At 53.0% G+C, this 21,330-nt stretch overlaps 1 protein-coding gene across 3 annotated transcripts in view; it reads right to left on the bottom strand.

The window, feature by feature from the left end:
* Positions 1–21,330, bottom strand: part of CACNA2D2 (calcium voltage-gated channel auxiliary subunit alpha2delta 2) — a 128,227-nt gene that overhangs the window by 53,102 nt on the left and 53,795 nt on the right. For all 3 annotated transcript variants that reach the window (XM_090147897.1, XM_090147899.1, XM_090147898.1), the window contains exon 3: positions 13,051–13,167. In XM_090147897.1, the coding sequence (XP_090004023.1) occupies positions 13,051–13,167 (117 nt within the window). The remainder of the gene's footprint in view (positions 1–13,050; positions 13,168–21,330) is intronic.

The following is a 21,330-nucleotide window of genomic DNA, read 5'->3' as shown; positions in this document are numbered from 1 at the left end:
GCCTAGAGAGGGATCCTTGTCCTCTGTCAAAATAGTTCTCCTTTCTTCCTCACCCAGGACAGAGGCTGTCCTTTCACTGCAAGGAGCATCCTTCACATCCCTGGGGATGCAGACATGGCTGGAGCAGGTATCACCTCTTTGAGTCGCTGCTGAGCAGCCACAGGGGGCTTAAGGGAGGGATGGTCCCATTCCCTTCCTCCCCTTCTGCTGCATTCTCCCAGAGGAGAGAACTCCAGGCAGAGCAAACCCGATTGTGATGGTTATGATGCTGAAACCACAGGCACCAGTGGATCCCCCTGGCCATCTCTGTGCTTTGGAGCCCTCTATTAGCGTGGAGGGGGACACTGGGCTGGCACTGGGGATGCTGGAGGCAGCCAGCACTCCCCAGCTCCCTCCAGGCCCACCCCTCGGCCCCGCAGTGGCAGGACGTGGGCTGTCAGAACAGAGCAATCCAGACATTCCCACGCATTACAGCTGCAGGCGTTACTGCAAGGTATTTTTCATATCTCAATTGGAAACAAACTATTCTCTGATCTCAGCTTAGTCTCAGATTGGCAGGGATGCGGCATTTTAATTTCCAGGAAAGAAAGGACAAATCTCAATATAAAGAGAGAGGAGAACGGCGGACACGCTGTAAAAACAAGACATGAAAGGAGGAAAATCTGGTGCAACAGCACTAGCGGCGCACAAGGAGGAAAAAAAAAAAAAAAAACATTTCTCTTTGTAATTCGCTTAAGAGATCGAGAGCACAGCCCTAGAGCAGCAGCTCTGCCCGGGGCTGTGCTCCTGTGGCACAGCACAGCTGCAGCAAAGCTCCAGGGCTGCACCCTGCAGACCTGTGGCAGCAGAGCAGCGCTGCGGCCGTGTGTGTGCAAACACAGCCGTGGAGCAAAGAGTCTGACCCAGAAACCTGCCGGGCTATCCAAGGAAGAAGAGCACGATGCACGGAGCTGAAGGGATGTTCCCCAAGCCACCAGGTGGATGTGCTGGGGGTTGAGCAGGCAGCCCCCGCTTGCAAGCTAAGGCACAACTTGCAAATGTGGGGCCCCCAGTGCAACTGGTGGGATTGTTTGCTGAGTGCGGATGGGAGCTTGCAGCTTTCCCCTTGCTGGGGCTCTGCAAGAAGCTTCAGGGAGCACAGAGCCACCAGCATGAGAGGAGAGGGCAAAGGCTTTGCTACTGCCCTACAGGTGCTGGGGTGGATTTGAGGTGGATTTATTAAATTTTGAGATGGATTTACTAAAATGTAAGGCACTGTTGGCACTGAAGTCACCCTTTCAGAGGCCTCCAAGCCTCGGTGCTTGCAAAGCATTGCTCCTTGCAACGGTTGAGCGCATTGTCCAGGGCCAATGTAGAAAGTTCTTTGGGTTCCACCAGACCCTGAGCCATTCTCCCTCTCCCTGCCTGCCTCTGATGACTTTTTACACTCCTCATAGCACTTCATGGTGGTGGGATGATTGGAACATAATCAGGCTTAAATGCAGCAATCAGTGAGAATGCACATTCGTAGGCACACTGATTTCCATGCGCTGGCTGCCACGTTGGCATAGCTTACCACTTCTATCCCCTGTGATGGAAATAGCAGGGTCAAGATCTTTTGATAGACAGGATAGGTGAATAGCATGAAAAAAAACACTACAGCCCATGCAAGACCCAACCCTCTTCTCCCAGAACGAGAGACTGCAACCACATAACTTAACCAATCCACCCGCAGGAAGGGAAATCATTTTGCTGCCTTCGCTAATTATTGGCTTAAATCTTCACAAAGCAAGGAACAGAGCAGCCTTGCTCATTTGTCTTCTCTTCGGCTCAATTTACAGATGCTCACATTGATCTGGAAAGCCTCCATCATTCACGCAAAGCCTCCGATCGCAGCAGCAGCAGCAGCACACACAGGGGGTTCTTACAGCCATGCATTCATAGCCAGCTTCCCTCCTGCATTCTGCATCTCTCGCTTCCACAGCATCTCTGAGCAACAGGTCCTGCTCTGCTTACAGGCGGTATGGAATAAAACATTCCCTTTCTTTGCAGCAGCCCAGTCCCCCACTCGCTGCAGCACACTCCCTGTGCTTTGGGAGCAGGGTAACCGGATGCACAAATGCTCTCCTTCCTTGATGGTTCCATTAATGTCCTCTTTGATTTCCAGATCTCAATAATCTTAATCTGTTTTATCTGCATTTTAAACCCGGTAGAAGAGTGATCTGGGGAATTACTCTAATTTCAACCTTTGCTAAGACAGTGGAGCAGACATTAAGAGAAAAGCTGGAAAGGGTAATGGAATTGAACAATGAGCACCAATGCAATGAGACAACCTCGACTGCATTCCTTGATAAAATTACACGATCGGTGAGCTGAGGACAGAGGCAGTGCCACACTCAGAGCTTCGTGAGGCTTCAGCACGGCACTTCAGCTCTTCCTTCTCAAGAACAAATGATTGTTGTTCTCAGCAAGAGAGCTGTTATTTGAACCGAGGGGGCAGGAACAAAGAGCACTGGGTCACTGCTGAGAGCAGGAGCCTATTAATTAATCCTTTATAAATAATTAGCAGAGGTTGAGCACGGCGTGGTGACAGGCAGTGTGTGCTAGCAATGAGATGTGGCAGCGGGTGGCATGCTGACCCCGTGCCACGAACCATTCCTTGTCCCCAACCCCAGCACAGCTGGGGAGAATCGTGCCTGGACAGCCTTTTGTCCCTCCTTGTTGCCTGTTTTCCACTCAGCCCTGCACAGAGACATCCAAAATTGAAGGAGCTTCAGAAAAGCAGGCAGACCTCCGAGAGGCACTCATGCATTGCTGCCCTCCCCCAGCACGGCACAGCACTGTGCCCACCACCCATCCCAAAGCCGTGCTGCTGCCCTGCCCTCAGCCTCCCCACCTGTACAGTGCAGTGACAGCAGCCCCCCAGGCAGTCTGCTTCAGGTAACCCAGCTCTGGGCGCAGCGAGAGGGCCGTGCACACAGCACCCAGATGGCTCCTCCAGGCACAACAAAGCCAACAGAGCCACAGCATCCCCACTCCCAGCCACAGAGCATCCTGCAGCAGCCGCGGGCACTAAGATGGAAGCAGCACATCTCTACCTCATTTCCTTCACCGAGGATGAATTTCAGAGAAGATTCAAACTGATTAATGAAGAGGAGGTTAAGCACTTTCAATCAGGGTGGTGAAAAAGGTGCTGGAACGGTAAAATTGAATCCCACACTGCCTTTCTTTTTATGCTTTATAAAGGTGAATAAGCAGGGAAGGCTCCTCAAAGCTGCACCCCCATTTTTGGGTGGGTGAGAGCTGGCAAAGGGCAGCTGCAGCACAGCAGACGGGTCAGAGCACGCTGCCCTGCAGATGCAGGTATGAACAGCACCGCCGCGAGCTTCCTTTCAGTGATTTCATTGATATTCTCCATTTGGACAAGTTCATATCCCCATCAGCCAACTGCCAGGCCTGTAAATAGCAGCAGCTCTGTGTGAGGGGAAATCAGTAGCAATGGTTGGCTTTATGGGGTTGCAGCAGCCGTACTGCACAAACCCAGGGCTTACTGGGGAGGGGAACGAATGCCTGGAGCTGAAGCACAGTCTTCCCATCACACCCAGCTCAGCCCTGTGCTGAGGAATGTACAGCCCAGAGCTCCATCGGGGTCCCTTTCACCCACTCTTCTTCAACTACAGCTCCTGGTGCTGCCAAGATTTGCAGTGCAATGGCTGAACGCAGCAAGGAAAGAGAAAGGGAGGGGATATTGATGGAGATGACTGCAATATAGTGGCAGAAATGACAGCTACCAGCAGCGGCCAGATCACAGAGCTAGAGCGTTATTGATATCACATACACAAGCAACGTCCTACAGCAGAAAGCTGGTGAGCTCCTTCACCTCCTATTAAAACCTGAATGGCAACAAAGTCCTTCTGAAGGCTCTGGTCCTGCCTCTCTGCCCCATGAGGTCTTAAAGACCCCCTGAGCAGTGCTCCTGCTGCACACACCCAGGAGAGGTGGGCTTATTCTAGAGGTCCCTGAGGAAATTCAGTCCCTGAAAGAGATGGGGCCCTGCTGCAAAGGGGCTGGATGGAGCAGGCTGTGCCCTCTCTGCTAAGAGATATAATAAGACAAAATTGCTGTCCTAAATATTGCTAAAGCGCTGGCTGGCATGTTTAATAAACCTTTCCATTTGGGTAAATTAGCACTCATCTGGACAAGTGCTGAAGTGCTGTTACTTGAAGAAAAAAAAAAAATTCAATGCTTGGAGTCTAATTTAAATAATTATCAGCATATTTCTGCTCCGGCTGTTTTGCAGAAATTACCAGGAGACTCGATGCGGTCTGCTTGGCAGTGCCTTTTGTCTGCATGCCATGTATTGACCCCATTTCAGACCAGCTTTTGGCCCACTCACTCCTTGCTAGAGCCTTTTTCACCATAACCACAAGGACGTTGGCCAGGCACAGCAAAACTGATAGCAACTGCTCTGGGGAAGGGACCTCGACAAGCCACTGCAGCAACCTCCCCACCACTGGGGAACCAACACACAGCCCACAGCACAGCCCATACAACAGCCCATGGCACAACATATGGCACAACCCACGGCACAACCCACAGAACAGCTCTTGGCACAACCCACAGCACAATCCCCATCACAGCCTGTAGCACAGCCTATGGCAAGCCCATGGCAAAGCCCACAGCACAGCCCAGGGTACAACCCATGGCACAGCCTGTGGCACAGCCCACAGCACTGCCTGTGGCACAGCTCATGGCACAACCCATATCACAGTCAATGGGACAACCCAAGGCACAACCCATGGCACAGCCATTAGCACAACCCATAGCGCAGTCCACAGCACACCCCGTGGCACAACCCATGGCACAGCCCATGGCACAGCCCATGGCACAGCCCATGGCACAGCTTCTGCTCAGAGTCAGGCATGTCTGCAGGAGATTCCAGGCACGCTGTCACTCACTGCCCCATCCCTGAGCACCGCTACCACCTGCCCCTCGGTGAGCTCCCCTCCAGGCACCACCCGCTCGTCAATTCTTGGCTCTCAGCAGAGGGCAAACTTATAAACAGACGCTGCTGCCAGGTTTAATGGAGGCAGATAAAGAGCTGTGATCGTTCGATGTTTTCCAATGATAGCGGTGATGCCTGGGGCCAGCAATAACATTACCATGAAATAAATCTGCAGTGATATAATTAGCAGGGATGCTATTACGGCGCAGGTTTTAGGGATGCTCAGTGCAGAGGCAGCAAAGCAGAGGTGCCGTTGCAGAGGTTCTGGGTTTGAGGAGGGGATGGGGAGAGAAGAAAACCTTTATGCAGCAGGGCTGGGGCCCGCTCTGCTCACTGCTGGGGGCTGCAGTGGGACTAACACATTTGCAAACTGCTCGCAGCCTCTGCTCTGCTGTGCACTGCATGGCTGCCTGAGCAAGGAGGGGAAGTGGGTGTTTGTATTCCATACGCACTCCAGGCCCTCAAGATCTCAGATTTATCCATTCCAGCCACTTGCAGGAACCCACTTCAGCACAAACGAGTTGGGAACAGGGGCTGCTTCCAGCCCAGGGCCCTGTGCACCTCCCAGGCACGTGTGGGGCTCCTGTATGGCACAGCTGAAAGGTGACCCCTGCTCTGCTACCTGCAGTGGCACTGAGCAAACGGCCCGGTGTTGGTGCTGCCCTGCAGCATGCTGCCAACACAGCTCCCAATGGGCCAGGACAGTGATTTTGTATAGGGTACATAACAAAGAGTGCACAGCATCATGCAAGAAGACAGAGGGAATGGCTTCAAGTTACACCAGAGAAGGTTCCGGGTGGATTTTAGAGAAAATTTCTTCTCCAAAAGTGCGGTCGGGCACTGACACAGCTGCTCGGGCTGCTGGGGGAGTCAGCGCCCGTGGGGGGGTTCCAGAACCGTGGGGATGCGGCACTGAGGGACGTAGGCAGCGGGCAGGTCGGGGGATGAAGAGATCGGCCGGCAGCCGAGCTCCTCCAGCAGCAGCTCACATCAAGGCTCTGCCATCTGCTGGTGCGCTGCGGGCAGGGCAGCTCCAGCGCGGCCGCTGCTGGGCTTCGGCTGGGGGAGCAGGACTTGGGAACGGGGAAAGGTCCGGGCTGGTGTACGGGCCGGGCGGTGACCGCAACCAACTGCTGGCGGATCGCTAGAAACTCCCCTTAGCTCTTCTGAGGGGCGGCGTTTTTAAAGCAGCAGCAGGAAGGGCTGCGGGCTCTCCGGGAGGCAGAGACACCCGGGGGGGTCGTGTGGGGCTGCCCCGTGCCCGGACCCACGGCGCGGGCACTGCGTTGGGAGCTGCCGGCAGGCAGCAGCTGCTCTGCACAGAGCACATCAGGCGGCACCGAGCGTGCATTAAACTGATAGCATCTCTTTAATGTTATCTCTGGCTCTTTATCACAATTGCATGTGCAATTTACATTCTTGTCGCCTTTTTTTTTTTTTTTTTTTTTATTAAGATATGCTAGATGCCTATCAGAGATATTTCCACAATTGTTGCAGCATCACTCAAACATTTAATGGCCGTCAGCTGCCCCGGGGCAGGGCTGGGTGTCGGAGTGCCGCAGCTCCATGCAGGGGGGCTTGGTGCCTTCCAGCCCCAAGCTGCAGGCAGAGCCCGAGCAGGAGGGGGGCATGGCTGCCCGCACTGTGGCACTTGTACTTGGCCTCCTGCCACAGCCCTGGCTGTCACAGAGCTGACAGACACCACGACAGACCTGTGAGCGCAGGGCTCTGCTGGTGGCAGCCCTGGGGCAGTGCAGCCCCGGGCACAGTAGTGACTCTTGCCGCCAAACTGCCATGGAAATGAATTTCCTCACCCCAAAACTAACCAGAGAAATTCGAATAAATCCCCTTTTTGGTGACACAGCATCTTTGATTTTCCTATCATCTCGACCATTTCTTCCTAACTGTGTCCAAAATTTGTTTTGCAAAGAATTGAATGATAATTTCCTTCCCTAGCACTGACACACATCACTCCCCATTTATTTCCTCCCTTCCTCCTTTCCACCTTTCTTTCTATCCACCAGGCAGTAAGCTTCACCCATCGCCTTTCATCCTTCCAATCATGCCTCCAGTGCATGGAAGGAGCCAGCCCTGCCATGCTGGAGGGTAAGGATGGTCCGGGGCAGGCAGGAAGCTGTGAGCCCCAGGTGCATTGTGGAGCATAGTGCTGGGGGCACAGCTGGGTGCTGCAGTGCTTGAGGTGGAGGCTTCCTACCCATGTGGCAAAGTAAGGAGCTAGAGGGATGGCTGTAGTTTGCTAGAGCGGGAAGGCAAGAATTATAAGGGAGCTCTGCCCTGGGTCAGACAGCCGTTGCTGGGATGTTGGCCCACCTACTATCCTGACATTGCCTTCTCTTTTGCTCTGGCACTGGGAGAGCAATACAAAGCCCCAGATAGGTCTGACCTGCAGACATGGGAGCTTCAGAAAGTAAATCACAGAGGCTTAGTTTGGGTGGGACCTTAAAGGCCATCCGGTTCCAAGCCCTGCAGTGGGCAGGTTGCACCCTACCAGACCAGGCTGCCCAGAGCCCATCCAGCCTGGCCTTGGGCACCTCCAGGGATGCTCATACCCAGAGCAGAAGTGAGTGACAGCCATAATCTGCCACAAACCAGAGGGGAAGGAGTTGGGCTGCTCCCAGCAGGACTGGGGCTCATGGTGCCAACGTGGAGCTCTGCAGTGCTGAGCAGCACAGCCATGGGGGCCGGGCTCCTGCTGGGTGCTCACGGGAGAAGAAAGGGAAACGCTTGACATAATCTGCATGAAAGTGTAGGAAGCCCTAAATCGTGTTAGAGCTATTAAGGAAGCTGGTTCCATTGCTCAGCAAACCGGCCCAATACAGTCTTGATAGACTCGTTATGAACATCTGATTGCCCCTGATTAGATTAGACAATAAACTACCATCCTGGTGTGCGGGTGCTGCTCGCTCCCCTCTGCAATCTGTAAATTACAATTCCAGACCTGGGAGATTGGATTCAAATTGGATTACTGGAGCAGGTCCAGCCCAAGACTAACAAACACACACACACACACACACACACACACACACACACACACACACACACACAAAAGAAACAAACAAACAGACGGGACGGTCAGCCGGGAATGGGTGAGCAGGGAATTAAGGATAGAATGGGAACAAAAGCTACCAACCAGCAATTAGGAAAGAAGGAAGAGAGATGGATTTGGCACTATTAATTAACAAGGCAAAGAGATTATACCTTTAAACGGTTTGCACTTCAGCACAACGAGGCGGATGCCAGCTGCAGTCCCTCCTGCACGGATGCCAAAGGATGCAATGCAGGACGAAGGCAGGCTCACGTGCACTGCTTTGTGGCCAGGACGGTGTGAACATGTGTGCTGTGCACATCCCTGCACAGCATCGGGCGGTGCTGGGGTTAAGCTGTAGGGCAGTGGGACGGCACAGGGCCTCCTGCAGCCCAGGAGACACAAAGCCCAACCTGTGGTGGCTATGAGGTGTCACCTCCTGCAGGATGCTGGCATCCTTTGTCCCTCGGCAGAGCTGCTCGCTGCCGGGCTGAGAAATGCTTCGTCCTGTGCCAATTTCTGCAGCTCTTCAGACAAGTGAAACCTTTCATTGTCCCTGTCAGGGAGCAGAAGAGCTGATAAGGGCTCTGTTAGCCTCATACCTGCAAGGCAAATCTTGGGGCTAGCGAGAATTGTTAAAGGGATAAACCTGTCCGATGAAATCCCTTCCGCACTCTTGATACATGCGTGTGCCAGCAGGAGATGGAGCCTGGACCTGGTCCCAGCAAGGCACCGTGCAGCCAGGGCTGACAGCGCTGCCTGTTGCTGCCCAGCACTGTGCTCCACAGCTGCACACCCGGCTTCCCCCTGCCTCCATCACAGGAGCTGGAAGCCTGGCCAAATGCTGACTACCCCCTCACTGCAGAAGGAAGAAGCAAGGAAAAAGTGCCAGCAAGTGGGAAAACCCAAGGTCTGAGGGTGGTGGGTGGAAATTGGAAAGAAAACTGAGAGATTTGCTTAAGGCAGTAAGAAAATCCCAGCCCTACATCTGCAGATCCACTGTGCAGCGAGCCCCAGCTTCTAGCTTTTCCCCCACAGCATCCCAGGCAAGGGGGTGGGAATGCCACAACCCCCAAAGCGCCGCTCATTCAGACCTCCCTGACTACAAGAAGCCCATTCCTGCAACGTGCTTTCAAAATACAGAAGATCCCCAGATGCAACAAGATTCCACAATAAGAGAACAAACATGAACCAAAACTGACTGCAGGTAACTGCTGTTGTTTCCTCCATTGCAATGGATTTGTCCAGGCTGTGTGTGTGCAACAGGCACTGCATATATGCATGCACATAACAAATGCTCCAAGACATGAAACGCCGCTCTGCTCATCCTCCATCCCACAGATGCCCTTCCTCCCTGCAAGTCAGTGCTGCAGGGGGACAGGGGAGGTCTTGTGTGCCTGCAGACATCGTGCTGCATGCTGCCCACAGCTGAGCTCCACGGGAAATAAAACACACTTCACCTGCAGCCAAAAGATTTGGCCAGTGATGAAAAACATGTGCAAGCTGCAAGCCCCACACCTCCTCACCTGGGGCAGCAGATGTGACTGCACAGAGACACGGGGTCTCAAGGAGCCAGGGCTTGAGCAGCCAGAGCCCCCTGTTCCCCATGTGCCATGCAGCACAGCACTGGGGTGCTTTGGGGATGGAGAGGGCTCTGGTACAGACAGGGGAAGAGCGGCAGCACCAGCAGCAGCTGTTAGACAGGTCAGGGTGTATAAATAGCTTGCTTCAGGGCATAACCCACTCAGTAAACTGTGGGATGTGCTGTTCTCAGGAGGCAAAGCAAATTGTCTGTGTTTAAATTTGTGAAGGATGAAGCAGTCATCCAAAACAGCCTTCGCAAGAACTGTATAAAAAAGTAGAAACAAGCTTAAAACATAGCCGGGGATCTAAAATATCCCTCTCCTGGCCACCTCCTCCTCCAAACTCAGACTGCCTCCTCCTCTGCCTGCAGAGCCATGGTGGCGACTGGCCTGAGGCACAGCTCTGTGCATCACCCACTGACACTGCCTGCAGCCTGGAGGAGCTGGGGCACTGCGAGCGAGGGCTCCTCCTGGCACTGCTCCCCTTATCAACCTTCACTGCAGAGAAGCTTTTGTGGCAACAGAAGAACTATCTGAGGCACTGAGCAGAAATAACATCAACACGTCCTCAGCCTCCACGGGGGCTTTCCAAAGAGGAGGAGACAAAGGCTGGATGTGATGGCATGGGAAACTGGGGAACCAGGGAGTCCTGGGAAGGCTACATTGAGGGAAGGAAACCAGAGTGATGGGAGGAGACGCCCTTTGTGTTGGGGGCCTGGAGGTGGCATGCAGTCCCATGTGCTCCACAGATGATGACTCAGCCCCGGCTTCACCAGGACAGCAGGCACTGTGGCTCTGAGAGACATCCCAGCCTGCAGGAGTTGCTGAAAGCAGGATGTGAAACACCAGCAAGACAAGAATGAAGGTGGTCAGCCTCCTAAAAGAGCTCAAAGCAGCTCTAGCCTACAGGTACAAGTCTTTCAGGCACACGTAAAAGAAAGAGTGCCTCTAGATACATGTAGAGATGAAGGAACAGATAGGAAACTTAAGGCAGAGAAGGGTGGCAAAAGAACTTGGCAACCCAATAGCCTCTTGAATCCCAGCCTCACATGTGCTGAGGCAGGAGGCAGCCAGCTGTGACTTCCAGCATGAGCAAAACACCACTGATGCAGAGACATGGACACCCCAGCAGTAACATGGCAATCCACCACCTTTTTCCTTTCTGTTGGGTAGAAGACTTTTTTTCTCAGCCCTAATGAGGGCAAGCTCATCAGTGCAGCCAGGGGGAGCCCCTCAGCTGGTACCCAGTCCTGCAGAAAGGATGCAGGAGGACACCGGAGGAAGAGGACAGCAGTGCTGGTGCTGGTCACTGCCCCACAGAGGCTGCTGCATGGGGCATGGGGTGAAAGCCTCCTGCAATCAGCCGTAGCTGCAGTTCTCTACTGCCAGCTGGAACACAAGGAATTCATAGGTGTTCATAGGAGTCCTTCCGTCCCATGATAAAACTGACCACAGCTATGATGGAACAAAAAGGGAAGGACAGCACCCAAATAACCATCTCCTTGCAGATGACTTATTTTGGGAAGCAATTACCCTCTGTGCCGCACACCCCTGGCTCCAGCACTCCTCTGAAATGCCTGTGGGGAACCAGAGCATCCCACAAGCATTGGCACTGTGCTGCAGCACGGCACCACAGCTACCAGCCATCATCGGCATCAGCGGCCTTCTGCTTCATTTCTGCTTCTAGAAAGGCAACACACGGGGTAAGTAACCATGTATTATTAATCAACGCTCTGCACACTGTTGAACTTTCATAATGACATGTTAATATTTTCACTGAGAAACAGAGGAAAATGGGCTCTGATGGCCGGACTGAATCACTACCTCATCAGAATGCCAGTCCTGCGCTGAGCATCCATCGTGCGTGCCTAAAGGCTAGCGAGCACCTTCCTACAAAGCCTCATCAAAGCACAGGAAATATTCCTCCTCTCGCCTGCAGAAGACAAGGCAGGGAGGCATCTTTTCAGAGGCCATGAGTGACACGGCAATTCATACTTCTAGGAGAGGCTCTGTTTCTTCCTCCTCACCTGCCCTCCCTGACACACGGAGTCCCACCTGACTCATATGCTGAAAAATACATCTCAAGAAGTCATCATTGCTCTCATGAGTCATGAGAGAAGGGGAGGAAATGACTCCGTGATAGATGAATCAACTTAGAGGAGAGCTGAGGCAAAAGAAAACACAGCAGGAAGCTGTGGGATCCCCTCTGCTTTGGAGGAGCTTAGCACAACGTGGAGGCTATCTGGAAGGTCCAACTTCTCAACCTACCAACTTCTCCATTTCCAGATATTGTCAGCACCACCAACCCAAGATGCCAAACACCTACGTGCCTGCTGCAAGACATTGCTCCATCCAGCAGCAGTCCTCCAAAGGAGGCCTTGTGAAAGCACTAAGTCAGGTCAGTGGATCACTTCTTCCATCACTAAAGCAGCACCAAGTGCTGGTTATTGGGTCCGGGCGCTGTGAGAACCACTCCTGTGCCAGGCCCTGCACCATGTGAGCCTTTAGCAATGCACCAACCACCCCTGCCCAAAAACTCCAAGGCAAAGGGAATCACAACAGTAGCAGGCTGCCAAGTGTGCCGCTGTCCAACTGGCACCTTCTGACAGGGTGCACACCTCTGGGGTGTTGAGTAGAGCATGAAATGTGCTCAAGCACGCCCACAAACTGCACAAACACAGGGATGATCCCAAGCAGCATGCCCTACACCTCCCAGACTCAGAAGCCAAACATTTAACAACCTTTTTCTCCCCAACTCATGTCCACCACCCACGTCAGCCCTGTGGACAGCCCCACACCGTCCCATCCCTGACCCACACAGCCCTGTGATCTCTGCCTGCTGCTGCCTCACTACCAGCAGATTGCCTTGCTCCACTACAGATCAACTCATTTCACAAGGAGCGCTGCAAAACGGGATGGCAGATAGGAAACGTACGTAGGGAACCCACGAGGGCAGCTCATATATGTAGTCCATCACAGGACTCAAAAGCCAGGCATCAGCACATAAACATTCTGGTTCATGCACTTCTAAACAGGAAAAAAACCCTACTTGTCTGTAACATACTCATGAGCTGTTGTAGGGACACTGGAAGCACCTTTGCTCCCACCCACCGCACACCTATCACTGAATTTGCTGCCAAGCGTTGGCCGTCCCTTGTACTCCTATGGCAGCACCTCCAGCTGTTAATGGCACGCTGGGAGGAGACACAAATCCACAAGATACCTATAGCAGATCCTCATGGGATACTTCCTCACGTGACAGCCAGATATATTCCAAAAAACACTGATGTGAATAAGTGCCAATTGGCAGACGCAGCTCCCAGAAAAAGCCACACAACCATAGAAATTACTTTAAAGCCAAAACCGTAGTGCTACAACAGCATAAATCATCTTCTTCAAAACTGAGTGTCAGCCAGGGCTGGCACACATCACCTTACCTTTAAAGCACGGACTTTCTTGGCCAGCAGGCTTTCAATGTCCCCTGCAACCTTCTCCACTAATTTTCTGGGCACGTTCTCCTTGACTTCAAACAGGTTTCTATTCTCATTGTAGATCTAAGAAGGGAAATAAGAGAAAGACAGTCAATATTGCAGAGATATACTGCAGCCTTCCCACAGAAAAGTTGGAGCTACAACACAGAGGAAAGTTAGCCACATGGACCAGGTGACAGTACAGGCTTAGGAAAAGAGGATGGAAGGCTTTGCAAGCAAAATGATGCATGTGGCCTGCTGCCCATCCCACTGGCTTCATAGCTGCCTTCCTTCTCATGTGAAGGCTACAGGCATCCTGCATAGCCATAGCTGAGCTGCCCCTACACTATCTGCACCCCACTTCCACCCGTGCTCATCCTCATCTCAGTGAACCCCCAAAGAGCACAAACAGCTCTCGAGTCCCTTCCGCAGGGTCACTTGCCAGATTCTGCAAATGTGAGAACAGTGGCACCAAGTCTGCAGGAGTTCAAGAAGCATTTGGACACAGCTCTCAGAATTAGGTTTATCCTGAAGGCCAGATGCAGATACCCAGATGTGAATGCCAGCACTCAAAGCCTGCAGCTGTGACCCACAGCTCTTCCACACCAACCCCCTCAGCTGCCAAGGGCTGAATTTGCCCTGAGGAAGTGCTGTGGGCACCAGCACCGTCCTAGCAAGATGGGACCAGCCCCAGCACGGGGCTTCTGAAACACCAAACCCTCCTTGGATCACTTCCAGACCTGGTGGCAGCACCCTGGCTGGTTCTCTGGGCTATGCCAGGGGTGAGGTGTGCAATGGTGGTGGGACGCAGTGCTCCATAAGCACAGCATGCAGCTCAAGAACAGGATGGAAACACTGCAGAAGGCACTGTTCCAATACAGTGTGAAATCACTTATTCCACCCTATTTCCTCCTCCAAAAAGTGATGGGCTGGAGCAGGTCGCACCCCTGTTCACTAAAAGGTGACTGGCAACAAATTCAGAGCCTCAGCAGAGAAGCCTCCTCGTGACCTTTCTGCTTAAGCAAAGCAGTTCTGGGGGCTGGAGCCACAGAAGAGAGCTCTGATCAGAGCAAAGGGCTGCTCTCCTGGCCTCACCTGGCCCCTGCAGAGCTGCAGGGCTCAGCTGCTCCCTGCAAGTGTTGCTGCAGCCCCTGTTCTGCAGAGCTCCTCCTCCCTCCTCCGCCACCAAGGCCGTGATGGGCAGCTCCAAGCACTGCTGCCTGCAAGGGCTGCACCGAAGTGCTTGGATCCCCAGCCCTCCCAAGCTCAGCACTAACTCAGCACCTCCTGCCTCGCCTCTCACTGCAGGCACTCGCTGTGTGGGAGCAGTTATTCCCAAGGAGATGCCCCAGTAAGAGGCTGTGTTGCAGAGGCACCTGCAGCTGAGCAGCAGCGGATTCAGAGAGCTGAGCTGGGGGCTGCGTCCTGCGTCCTGCCAGAGAAGGTTCCTCATCAGAGAGAAGTGTCAGCACACAGAAGGTTAAAGAAGAAAAACTCAGCACAAAGCAATATTCTCTCATATTCTCTTTTCCCTTTAGTAAGCAGCAGCAGAACAAAATAATGTGTTTGGAAGGCGCGCGCTACCTCCAGCTGAGCAGCAGCAATTAGGAAAGCAAAGAGGAGCAATCTTCAAGGAGAGCTCCGGGTAAGGAGGGCATCCTAACATCAGCACTTCCCTATTATGAAACAGAACACTGGCTCCCATTGGCTCCAGACAGAAGCAGTGCCCGTCCACAGGGAGGTGGCACAGAGTGAGAAAGCAGAGGTGTCCCCCGTGCCTGCAGTGCCTGCAGCTGAGCAGGGCCTCGGTGCTACTGAGAGCACTGCAGGCCCTGCACCTCCCTCAGCTATAGCGCAGGGACCTCATTTTGTCATTCTCATGGAAATTCTCCCCTGACCCGGTGTTTGGAGATGACCTCAGTGCTGTGAAACTGCTGCTCTAGACTACATGCAGGCTCAGGGACCCAAAGCAAACACTAAACCACAGCCAGGATGCCCCATGTTCATCCCAAACACTGCACAGCTGCAGGAATAAGCAGCTGAGGAGATCTACAGCAGCAGAACGCAAAGGAGCCTTGCTAAAATGCAGAGCCTGTAGCACAACCCATTATCAATACACATTTGTAGTAGCAACTGTATCATTGAAGAAACAGATCTGATACTGTGTCGGAACACTCACTCCCTAAGCCCACCCTTGCTCCTGGTGCATGACAGACAGTGCTCAGCTCCACCATCAGCTCCCTCTGTGCCCTATGTCCTGTGAGCTGCTGGGGCTTGGAGCACTCACAGCTTCCCAACCCCCCCCCCTCCGTGCTCCCAGCACCACGACACCACAACAGCACACAGTCTGAGAACAAGCAGAGCATGAGCAGAAATTCTCATCTTCCAGAAATGTTTTTCCCTTTTAAGAATCCAATGCACCTGGCTTGGACAGCTGCAGTCCATACCCCAGTGCTTAAAGATGGTGCAAAGCGAAGCAAGGCAGTGCAGGGAGCAGAGCAGTAGGATGCACTAAGATGAGGCTGTGCTATGCTCTGCCCTACAACAGCCACGCACCAACCAATTCTTTCACCCCAAGTGCTACTACAAGGCAGCATACAAAACAATATTTCAGCCTCCTGTGCTGATCAGCTCTGCTCACTGACCCAGATAAGGTCTCTGCAAAGGGACCTGGCTGCTGCAACAAGGGCTGCAGCAGGAGGCCGTGCCCTGACCTGCAGGCTATGCTTGGCAGTGCTGTGGAACTGCTGGCCCCCCTGGCAGCTCTCTGACCCCCAGTCCCTTGTGGCTCAGGACAGCACGGGGCCCTGCAGCAGGCTCAAGTATGCAGAGCCAGGGAGCAGCTTAAGTGATGGGCAGGGACAGTCCTGTGAGAGCTCTGTGAGATGGTCCATGCTGTGCAAGAGGTGGGGAAACTGAGTGTAAAACCCCACAGAAGCTGCTGGAGGAAAGGGATTGCAGGGCTGCAGGCAGAGTGGAGACAGATCTGACACCGCAGCCACACTGGACCTCCTGTTGGCCCATCTCATCACCTGGTGCTACCATTACTGCGGTGCCCACGTTACATCAGCAGGATGCTGGGCACAGTGAGGCACCAGGCTCAGCCAACAGGCAGAGCAGGCCGTGCTGGCACTGCAGGATGAGGGCTGCTGCCTGCAGCCGAGCGAGGGCTCTGCAGAACCAGTGCTGAGACAAGAGCTGTGCGCCTGGCCGCAGCCTGGGCCTCGTCCTCAGTGAGAGCCACCGCCACCTCCGCCCGCAGATTTTCTTGAGAGGGAAGGCAGGAAGCAAACAGCTTGACATTTGCCAACCCCATCTCCCCCTCCTTGTGCAGTGCCATTCCCTGCTGCGTTCTTTCCTTCCCCCTTCCCAGCGAAAGGCGGCCCTGCTCAGCAGGCACAGGGCAGGGAAATGGGCAGCTAAGGCTCTGCTTAGGGACGGCCAGCTGCAATTGAAGCAAAGAAACAGCAGAGCTGCAGCCCTCATCCTGCACTGCGGGGGACACCGGGTCCCCCACCCTCCCGGGGACAACACATCTCCCAGCCATGCCCTGCACTGCCCACAGGACTTCTGCTCTCCACCCAGGATCTGAAGTAGTCCAGAGTCTGCTACGAATAATTTAGCAGCTAGACAGCAATAAAGGGTTGAGCACGGTCAGCTTGGATTATGTAAAACCTCTCCTGGCCTGGAAAGCTGCTTTCAGCCTTCAGCATCCCAAACCCTCATACGGAGCAGTCAGAGCACCAGAGCTGCCCAGGCACTTGCCAAGGCTGAGCCTCTCACTGGGTGATGTGGGTCACAGCTCCAAGCTTGGGCTGCTCCTTGCGGAGGAAGGGCTGTTGAAAACAAACCACCACATCACTGAAAAAGTCCAGGTTTCAGCAGGATGTGGGCTCTGCCTGGGCTGTTCCTGCAGCAGCTTGAGCCCCTGCACCTGCACAGACACGTATCCACATCAGAGACCACATGACAGCTACAAATACGCACACGTGCAGCAAGATGAAACACAAACAAGTCAAAGTGAAAAATAATCTGATCTTTGACTCTGGCTGCTCTCATGGTTATCCAACACAGAGATCCAGATGCTTCAGAAGTCAATGCAAAGTATTTTTAAAACGTGCATTAAGAGCTTTCCTCCAGGATATATGCAGAAGAGTTTAACCGGTTGCATTAAACCATGTCTATTCAGAACAGCTGCAATTCTTTGGATCAGCAAATTGTGCCTAGCATAGCCCAGGAGGGATGCTCTCGTGGATGAAGATGTGCTGTACTGCTGCGTTTCATCTTTATCCTGTCCCTGTCAGAGGTAGGCCCCCTGCACTGTGCATCGTGCCCCACTTACCCCATCGACACTATGAAGACAAAGTGATGTTGCACCAAAGCAAGGAACAGTTCAGCTCAAAGGGCACAGTGATCAAACAGTGCAAACACTTGATTTATATCCATCCAACTCAACTCAGTTTCCTGCTGGCTTACCTATAAGTAAGGATTCAAATCAATTTCCAAACAGGTCATCCCAGCCTTTAGGGACCTGGCTGCAAGTAAATGACCACCCGGGCTTCTGTCCCCAAAAGGCTTCATCTCCCATGCCAGAAGGCTGCAGCTTCTTGCAGGAAGGGCTGTGGAGAATGGCTGTGCAGCCCTCGAGCTCTCAGCTGTATTTTGCAGCCTTTCCTTCTAACTCAACAAGAGCCAGGGTCACATTTACCCTGCACCACCTTCTGCTCTGTCTGATGGCCACCACAGGCAATCACAGCCCTCAGCTGCAGTGATGTGAATTCGGGATAACTGCACTGACATGGAATTAAACTAAATCTCCTATAAGAGCCACTGCGATCAGAATCTAGGCCAGCACACATCAGCAATATCAACAGTTACCCCACAGTTTTCTGCAGAGTAATGATCTATTAAAGAAAGGAAAAAGAAAAAAAAGGTACTTTTAAAAATAGCAACTTGGCAACTCCCTTTATTTACCTTTTGATGTGGGTTTTGGGGCTCTCTCTCTGATCTTCAGGGATTCATGTTTACAAGCTTTTCTCCCTAATCTCCGGCACCAGAAGCATTTCTGCAAATCCCCAGACACTTGGGAGCAAGGCTGGAAGAACCCCATGTGCCTGAGTCCCCCCAGGCTCCCTGCCCTGCCTGTGCCCCTACAGCCCTGCTCTCTGCAGCAGCACAGGTTCAGTGTGTTTTGTCTCATCCCCAAGGAACACTGAGAACAGGCCAGCAGATAGCTTTCCTCCACGCATCCCCAGGTTTATTCTTCCTCTTGCAAGTAGGAGAGGAGAAAATGAGACTTGAACCAATCCTCCCCCAAAATCAGCACTTTTACCAAAAAGGCTCACAGCATCCCTAACACAGCTGGCACAGCACTGCCAACACGTTCTCCTGACCTGCTCTTAAGGACACCCGGTGATGGAGGTTCCATTCCTCACAGAACACTCCCTGAGGCCTCGCATCCGACTTGGAAACGCTGTGCAATGCCCCATTTGAAAATCCCTTGCTGCAGTTTAAAACAATGTTCCTGGTGGAGAGATGCAGCGTTAATGAAGAACAGGCACTTCTGCCTCATGCTGCTGTGCCCCATTACATATACAAAGATTTATGTGCTACTTTAGTTGCTACTCTCGTAGGCTACAAAATCCAATCTCATTTGTTCTTCCCCCATAAGGTAAGGTTTTCATTCTTGGGTTCAAACAACAATTAAGACAAGGAGCAGCGGGCAGGGAGGTGATTGTCCTCCTCTGCTCTGCCCTTGTGAGGCCCCACCTGCAGTGCTTCGTCCTGCTTGAGGCCCCAGCACAAGAGAGATGTGGGGCTGTTGGAACAGGTCCAGAGGAGGCCATGAAGATGCTCATTGTGCTGGAGTACCTCTCCTACAGAAACAGGCTGAGAGAGATGGGGGTGTGCAGCATGGAGAAGAGAAAGCTCTGGGGAGACCTCACTGTGACTTTCCAGTACTTGAGGGGAGCTTATAAGCAGGAGGGAGAGTGACATTTTATGCTGTCTGATAGTAAAAGGACAAGGGGGAATGGCTTTAAACCACAAGAGTGCAGATTAGGTGAGATGTTATGGCGAAATTCTTCACTCAGAAGGCAGTGAAGAGCTGGCAGTGCTGCTCAGAGCTGTGGGTGCCACCCCTGGAGGTGCCCCAGACCATGGAGGGGCCCTGGGCAGCCTGAGCTGGGGGCAGCCAGGCCATGGCAGGAGTGGAGCTGGGGGGTTCTTTCCAACCAATCCTCTGCATGACTCTACAATTCAGACCTGCTCTGTGCAGGAACGCTCCGGATCCAAGCTGGTCCCCACAACGGGGGGGCACACACTGGACAGCCTGCTGTTCCAGCAGAAAGTTAATCATGGACAGGCATTAATCCCTCCCAACAGCATGTTGCCAATTTCTGATTTCATCCCCATTTGCTCACAGCTTACCATCAGGGGAGCAGGCATCTTGCAGCACGGCTGGCCCAGCATGCGCTCCCCTCGGTGACGCTGTATGCCAGCCCCAGCTCCCCAGCACCCAGAGCTCCATGGCCCCATGGGGCTGCACTGCTGCACAGTGGGCACAGGGAGCAGGGCTGTGCACAGCCAGCAGCTCCTCACCAGGGCAGCACAAGGCAGGGGAAACGAGAGCCCAATGCTGCCATCCTCTCCCCGAGGGACAGTGCCAGAAGAGCAAAGTGGCATTTGCAAATCAGACGCTTTTCCCTTCCCCATTCCTTGCTCCTTTGCCCAGAATGTTAATTAGCATTGCTCTAAACAGCAGCAGCGAAGGCTGAAAGCTCGACTGCCTTAAAGGAAAACCTGGCTGTGAGTTTTTTTTCAGGCGACATTTAAACTAAAATGGGAGACGGCTGTGCAGCAGGTGCTCGTAATGCCACCTTGTAGCTTCCCTCCTAAAGCTAAGGAGTGAGTGCTAAAAAAGAAACCAGCATCTCCAGGGCTGCATGGTTCTGCCTCCTGCTGCACAAAGAGAGGTCAAGTTCTGCTCCTAGTGCAGCACTGGAGCACCTGCCTGCCTGCTGCCCACAGCACAGGGAGCACAGCAGGCACAGAACCGGACGGTGCACCGCTGGCCATGGTTGTGAGTAATAGTGCTGGCTTTGCTCTTGCATCAGAAATAAAGCCCAGATGATTACATAAACCACATCCACCTCTGTGCGTTCAGATGATCAGTACACATCTCAAAGCATCACCAAATCCGAACCACAGTGATCGTGGGAGGAAATGAGCTTCAGGATTCACTTCCCCATTCGGTGCCACCCGGCTCTGTGCCACGCATGGCACCAGCAGCCAGCAGCTCCCCCTCAGGGCAGCAGCACTCACAGCAGGGCAGCCTGGAGCCGCAGCACCGTGCCCAGACATCAATGATAGGCTTCTCTGTGAGCACCCAGACAGACAGATCTGTGCATCAGCTTCAGCCAGCTGAAAGGTTCTGCCCTCCTTCTGCCCCTCTCTTCCACGCCCACCAGCAGGCTGGGGAATCTGACCAGTAGGTGCTATTGTGCAAGGCATGCTCAGTAGGATGTAACTGACTCCTGTTGCCAAGAATTAAGTGCTCTCAAAAGAGATGTCCATTTTTGATGCCTTCTTTTTTTCTCTTGTTAATGAATTAGACCAAGCTAACACCAAGCAGCTCCCAGATGAGACCGACTGTCAAGCAGGTGATGATTCTATCAACAGATTTCTTCCATTTTTCTTTTATGTTCAACATGGAACAAAGAAAAGCTAAACCCAAGCAGCCAGAAATGCCTTCTCCTCCTTGAAAAAGCACAGAGCAATCTCTCCAGGAGATTCCTTCCCCAGCTGTATTAGTTATTACTGCCTCTGCATGGTTTCTAGTTATGTGTGCATTGGAAGAGAAAAGGGAAAAATGCCCAAGTTCACAAAACTCCTTCATTTCAACCTCAAGATGCTTCTTGAGGTTTTCAAATAACATGACCAGCAGACCTTTACAGCGACAAACAGTATAAACTTGAAGGGCAAGTCACAACACAGAGAAGCAATGCTGCACACCTACTGCAGTAGACAAACTAAGGAGCTCGCCTGCAGCACCTTGCACAACCAACCACAGAATGGCCTGGGTTGAGAAGGACCACAATGCTCATCCAGTTCCAACCCCCTGCTATGTGCAGGTTGCCAACCAGCAGACCAGGCTGCCCAGAGCCACATCCAGCCTGGCCTTGGATGCCTGCAGGGATGGGGCATCCACAGCCTCCTTGGGCAACCTGTTCTGCCCCTCTCTTCCAA

Source organism: Phasianus colchicus, chromosome 11 (assembly GCF_987193195.1).
Source record: "Phasianus colchicus chromosome 11, bPhaCol1.hap1.1, whole genome shotgun sequence".
In the NCBI taxonomy this organism is placed as follows: Eukaryota; Metazoa; Chordata; class Aves; order Galliformes; family Phasianidae; genus Phasianus; species Phasianus colchicus.
The sequence above is the reverse complement of the archived record's forward strand: the minus strand, read 5'-3'. Positions and strand labels throughout refer to the sequence as shown.